The sequence below is a fragment of the Cupressus sempervirens genome, chromosome 10 (assembly GCF_028749045.1).
Source record: "Cupressus sempervirens isolate cs-2001-9-10 chromosome 10, ASM2874904v1, whole genome shotgun sequence".
NCBI lineage: Eukaryota > Viridiplantae > Streptophyta > Pinopsida > Cupressales > Cupressaceae > Cupressus > Cupressus sempervirens.
Genome location: NC_143127.1, coordinates 395,415,913 through 395,422,322, shown reverse-complemented (window position 1 = coordinate 395,422,322; position 6,410 = coordinate 395,415,913). Strand labels below are relative to the sequence as shown.

At 35.2% G+C, this 6,410-nt stretch overlaps 1 protein-coding gene across 1 annotated transcript in view; it reads left to right on the top strand.

Annotated features, from left to right (window-relative positions):
• The first annotated feature begins 378 nt into the window (after positions 1–378).
• SAR3 (SUPPRESSOR OF AUXIN RESISTANCE 3) overlaps positions 379–6,410 on the top strand; it is a 117,379-nt gene continuing 111,347 nt past the window's right edge. The window contains exons 1-3 of the mRNA XM_089803035.1: positions 379–666; positions 1,415–4,211; positions 4,461–4,584. Coding sequence (XP_089659161.1) covers positions 1,521–4,211; positions 4,461–4,584 — 2,815 coding nt within the window. The 5' untranslated portion in view covers positions 379–666; positions 1,415–1,520. The remainder of the gene's footprint in view (positions 667–1,414; positions 4,212–4,460; positions 4,585–6,410) is intronic.

Here is a 6,410-nt window from a genome sequence, read left to right as displayed (position 1 = left end):
CCACGAGGTTTACAACAAGAAATATTGCATACCTTATCTACATCGATCCAAACATTGCAACACTAACATTACCAAAATAATCAAAAAAGGCTAATAACTAATTTCTGATCAATTCACTCTAGCTCATTTAAATCATAACATTAAGAATCATCTACAAACATTCACAAATCCATCTCCATTTGTCCACCATTTGATTATCAATGTAGAAAACATACTAATCTAATTTCTCAAGCCTATAAGCAAAGAAACATGTTACATCAATGACAAATCATTAATGTTAGAACATACAATGTCCCGAAACAATCTTTTTAGCGTCACTTTAAGATGACCATTTTTAACCTAAATTTAATATAGTTTTACAATTTGGGTCATTGTGCCAAATTAATTTTTTTTTTTTTCTTCTGATCAACGAGATTGTCTCCCATTGAGAAAATATAAAACTTTCACTAGAAAATTTGAATTTCGTCGAGGCGTAAATTGACTGTTACATCCGCCTCTGAAAACTCTCGTACTCGTTCTAGTGAAACTTCTATGTCCGAACCAGTTAAACCCTACGCTAAAAATTCTTTTATGAATCAATCAAATATACAAGTTAGATGAACGAAAACACTCTTGAATTGATAATGCTAAAGCCCGCCAGAATCGAAACCTTCGCAGAGGAACCAGGTCAATTATTGCACTTCGAACAAGTTTTTGTTTCATTTCATTTTCCTTTTAGTTATACCTCTTTAGTGAGCTACTCGGTAATTTGATGCCTGCTATTAAATATACAGACCAGATGTAGCAATTATAATTTTCTAAAATTTTGGCTCACGCGTATCACGGTATATGCAATAAAAATTGAAGGAAGGACATTTAGGTGTTTCGGTTTCGGGGATGCTGTGGGGATCGATATGTAAAGAAAAGCTAAGATGATTTTTTATTTTTTTTGGTTTATTTTCCTTTGTTTTTTCCCGTCTGTGTGGGGTGAGTTATATACCACTTTAATGTCCCGCAGGGTAAGCTTTGGAGTACATTCTAAAGGTTTTCGAAAGTGGTTTGTTTTTTCTCCATCGTTTGTTAATTAAAATCTCATCACAACCTACAGATGTCTAGGTCACTTTTCTGCTGCAATAGTGATTTGAGCGTGGTCACACTCTTGGGAGTGCTCCTTTTACCTTGCAACCCCTTACATCCTAGGGACATTTAATACACGAATGGAATATTTTGGCTTCTCTATTGGACAGGGCATGAAGCTAAAATATTTATTTTCATATTTAGGGACTTCATTATTCTGTAACCTGCAAATATTTTTTCTTCAACGTCATGTGCTATGTAAAACGCTAAAACCCTATATATGATGTAGTTTATTGTCTTGAATATGATAAGTCTGGTTATTATCTTGAATTCAACTGCTTGTATTTTTCTGTGTCAGGGATTGTTGAGAAAGCAAAGTTATTGCTGGTACTGAATGCTCAACCAACCATATAGCTTTACTCCATTACTGGTACCCGGTCATATTGGAGTTTTTATCACCTCAAATGGTCATATTAGATAGAATTCAGAGTGGCTTAGCAATTTGGGCTTTTTATGGTGCTGATAATATGGAATTTATTCCAAAAGTTTGCACCGCAGATTATTTTATAGAACCTTCAGTGGCAGAACTAATTACCAGAGAGTGTCTCGAGCCAGGATATTGTTGCAGGGTTTCGGATTTTACTATAGGAAGAATAGGGTATGGACATGTCAAGTTTTTTGGGGAAACAGATGTAAGATGGTTGAACATTGAAAATACTGTTGAATTTAATAGCTGTGAAGTGTGGGTATACAGAGATGAAAGTAATAAGCCTTCCATAGGTAAGGGATTGAACAAGGCTGCAGAAGTTACCCTATTCATTAAAGGAGCAGTTGGTCACAAAGGCATAGAACTAGATAAGTACACAGACAGATTAAAGACGAAAACTGAGTTGCAAGGTGCTCAGTTTATTTCATTTAATGCTTCCAATGGTGAATGGAAATTCCTTGTTCAACATTTTAGCAGGTTTGGACTGGATGTGGATGAGGATGATGATGGGCGAAATTCAGATACTGCTATGCAGGAAAGTCCCCAACATTTGGAAGTGCTGGAAGAGGCAGATGAAGAAGCCATCGGAGTGGTATTCGCAGAAGAACCTTCTAACTTTCAGTACCCAAATGCAGAGATGAATGAAGTTCCTGAAGACCAGAATCGCCAGGATCAGATGGTATTGAATGAAATTCAAGCCACTTCTCGGCAACGTGTATTATCGCATTCTCTTCCTGAGCATCTTGGACTTGATCCTGAAAAAATGCAGCAAATGAAGATATTATTTTTGTCAGCAGAAGAAGAAGCTGAAGACATTTCAATGCCAGGAAATCGAGCTGAGTCATCTTGGGGCTATAGACATTCATTTAAAACTCCAGGATCTAGAAAGACCTCAGAGAGAAGCTCTGCCAAGGGAGTTGTTTACTTGACTGAATCACAACAGTCTCCTCATATAGTTTCTGCAAAGAAGAAGGCAAGCCCTAATACTACATGGCAAAATTCACCATATTCGGGTCGTGGTGCAATTAGTAATCAATGTATGCTAGAGTATAATAAAGATGCTTCACCATCCATTCTTATGACAAATCAAAATAAGGGAGAATATGCTGCAACAAAGAGGGCAAAGGTAGTGGGTTTCCATTCAGATGCAAAAAGTGAAAGTCCTATATCTATGCATTCTCGTAATGTTGTTGATGCTGCATTGTTTATGGGAAAATCTTTTCGAGTTGGATGGGGACCAAACGGGTTACTTGTGCACAGTGGTACGCCTGTTGGACAGATGGGCCATGTTGAAGGTTTATCATCTTTGATTAAAATAGAACAAGTTGCAATTGACAAAATAGTGAGAGATGAACAGGCAATGATAATTGATGATCTTGTTGATTTGAAATTTATATCCCCTCTAAATCTTCATATGCGAATGAGCAAAGTACTTAATGGCTTAGAAAATAGTCATTGTGACTTGAAACTCAGGGGTCTTGTTTGCAGCCGTTCTGAACTTCCAGATGTTTGTGAGGGATATCAAGAGCTTATTGGAAAACAAGTCAATGTTCCAGGGTTATCAAGATCTAAACAAATACTACTAATACATCAAAGCATGGTCTGGCATCTTTTGAGTGTTTTATTTCAAGAAAGAGAGACAAATTCCATTTCTGAAGACAATAATGAAGAGTTAGATGGTATGCAAGATATCAAGAATGACTCCGTTAAAATTGACCCTGAGGCAGAACCTTTGATCCGTAGGGCTCATTTTAGTGGCTGGTTGCAAGAGAGTGTTTGTCATCGTGTTCAGGAAGAAATTAGCCATCGGAAGGAGGGGAGTGAATTGGAACAAATATTTTCCTATTTGAGTGGCAGGCAACTTGATGAAGCTGTTCAACTGGCTGCTTATAGAGGGGATGTGAGATTGGCTTGCCTACTTAGTCAAGCTGGTGGATCCATGATTAATAGGAAGGATATGGCCTCTCAGATTGAAATGTGGGAGACTGAAGGTCTGGATTATTCTTTCATGGAGAAGAATAGGTTGAAGCTTTATAAATTGCTGGCAGGTGACATTCAGGGTGCTTTTGAAGGCAACACAGTAGACTGGAAAAGATATCTAGGCCTGTTAATGTGGTATGACTTACCTCCAGATACTTCTCTTTCAAATATTATCAAATTTTACCAAGAGCTTGTGGATCATGCAGTAGCTCCATCTCCAGTTCCCATCTACATTGACGAAGGACCTCTAGAAGAGGCATTGAATCCGGAGGTCAAGGGCTACTATGATTTGACCTATTATCTGATGCTATTGCATGCTAGTGATGGGTGCAATTATGTAAATTTGAAGAAAATGTTTACTTCATTTACATCCACATATGATGCCCTTGACTACCATATGACTTGGCATCAACATGCTATCCTGCAAGCAATTGGTGTAATAGAGTATAAAGAGCTGCATTTATTGACCATGAGCTTTGTTTCACAGCTCCTTTGTGTGGGAGAGTGTCATTGGGCAATTTATGCCATTCTTCACATGCCACCTAATCCAGATTATCCAATGCTTCATGAGAAAGTTATCAAAGAAATTTTATTTCAATACTGTGAGATATGGAACTCAGTGGAAACTCAAAAGAAATTTATTGAGGAGGAACTGGGCATACCATCTGAATGGATGCATGAGGCTTTGGTAACTTCTCTTTGCCAAAATTGTTCAGCCTCTTTATGTTTTTGAGTTTACTTCATCAAATTCCAAAAAAGTAAACGGGATTGAGAAAAGCACAAGAAGTTTGAATTTATTCTGCTGCATTCATACCTTATTGGATACAACCTTGTCTTTCTGGAAAGTTCAGTTTGTAATGCCTGCTTAGTGATGTTAATTCTATCAAATTTCATTTTGTTTTAACACAGAACTGGTCTCCCTGTGTATCAATTACAGGCTGTGCACTGCCAATACTATGGGGACTCAATGAAAGCACTTGAGCATTTTCTTAAGAGCCTACATTGGCAAAGGGCTCATTCAATTTTCATGACATTAGTTGCACCTGCTCTGTTTTGTTCATGTGAGTATTCTATCCTTTCTATTCAAGTTTTTTTTTAATTACTCTAAAAATTTGTGGTTTATCGAAAAAGGTAGAATGTTTTCAACTACACCAAAATAAGTATTTCAAAAAATTTTCCAAGATAATGTTCCTGTAAAGGTGCATTGTTGTTACTGCTTAGGCTTGGCAACTTGTATTTTTGTTTCTTCTGGAATAGGAATAAGACTATTTGGGGAGCCATTTTCCTGTGAGGGTTGTCTATTTGTTTCATTTTTTTTTTCTTACTTGTGATCTGCTTATCAAACCTTTATGTGATTGCCAAGTAGAGTTGCTTTCTTGGAGCAGTAACAATGTGTATATGTTGATCAGACAAGCAATAATTTATAGCGATTATTGGCCCTTTTCACCATACAAGCAGATATATGATGGCATGGAAAAATGTCACATTATAAGATTCTGTGGATAATTTCCTGGTTAAATCACATCCTGGGGACAAGTTCTATGTACATTGGAATTAATTGATATCAAGGCATTTTTTTAAAAGCTTTGATTGACATTCAAAAGATTTTATTGATGATTTAATAGTATTTTAAGGTTCTTTAAATATAATCAAATTGCCAAATGCATTTATCTAACACATTTCAACATGTAAAAATACTGCATATCTTGTGGAATTTGTTTGCTCTTTTCTTCTAGAGAAAGAACAAATTTAGCATTTAGCGATTTAATTCTTGTCTACATTTTGGAAGTTTAGTAAGTTCAATGATTTATGGAATTCTGTACTTCATAGAGAGATGCTAGCCATAGTGATTTTTCAGGGTAGTTAATGTGCTCCTCTGTTGGCTTATTATTAGGAGTCAATTATTCTAAGTTCTTCCTAGTAAACCCATTGTTGGAGGTACAAGCCTTTGTGTTGGTAGTGCACCAAGGTTCAACAGCCTCCTTTGTCTTCTATAAGTCTAGTAGTTCTATCAAGCATTAATAGGTCAATCTTTTGGTGTAACAACAACCCTAGATTCTAAAAAGTGGTGTTAGAGCTTGGTCATAGGTTCAAATCTATGTAGGCTGCGGTCATAATGCTCAAAGGGGGGTTGTTGGCAGTTTGCCAACGTCCCTCACAAGGATTCACGCCATTGTTTAGTAACCTCTTGAGCCTTCTATAAGTCTAGTGGTTGGATTGAGCATTCATAGAGTGATTGTGCAATGACAACCACTACTTCTAACACTTCGTTTATAACCTATGTCCCAAGGTACAAGTTCGTGTTTGTGTTCAACAACAATGAAATTAAGATGAAATTTGACTTGAGAATTTTTTTTTGAAAGCAAATCAGTATCAAGTTTGCTTTATATGAGCTTTAAAATATGAAATATAAATATGTTAATTTTTTTAAATTTAAATATTATAAATAGTAAACATATTCAATCTAGTAGATTAATAATTCATTATCTAAATTACATATTTTTAAGTATTAAATAATTAAAAATAATTAACACAATGATCACAATATAATAAGAACTATTATTAATTTTATGTGAACATACAAAATTATATCGTATATCAATCTTAACAATGATGTTACAATCAAACTCAATACTATATTATTAATAATAGCAATTTATTTAAATACTACAAGTCTAAATATATTCAATTTATTATATTAATAATTAATAATCTCAATAAAATACTTTGAGAAATTAAGTTTTAATGTTCTAAAAATTAAAAAATTGTTGATTCATTTTTAATATACTCTTAGTTTGGAAGGGTTGGAATCAGGACCTACATCGCTGAGACATACAAAATTATATTATATATCAATTTCAACAATGATGTTACAATCAAGCTCAAC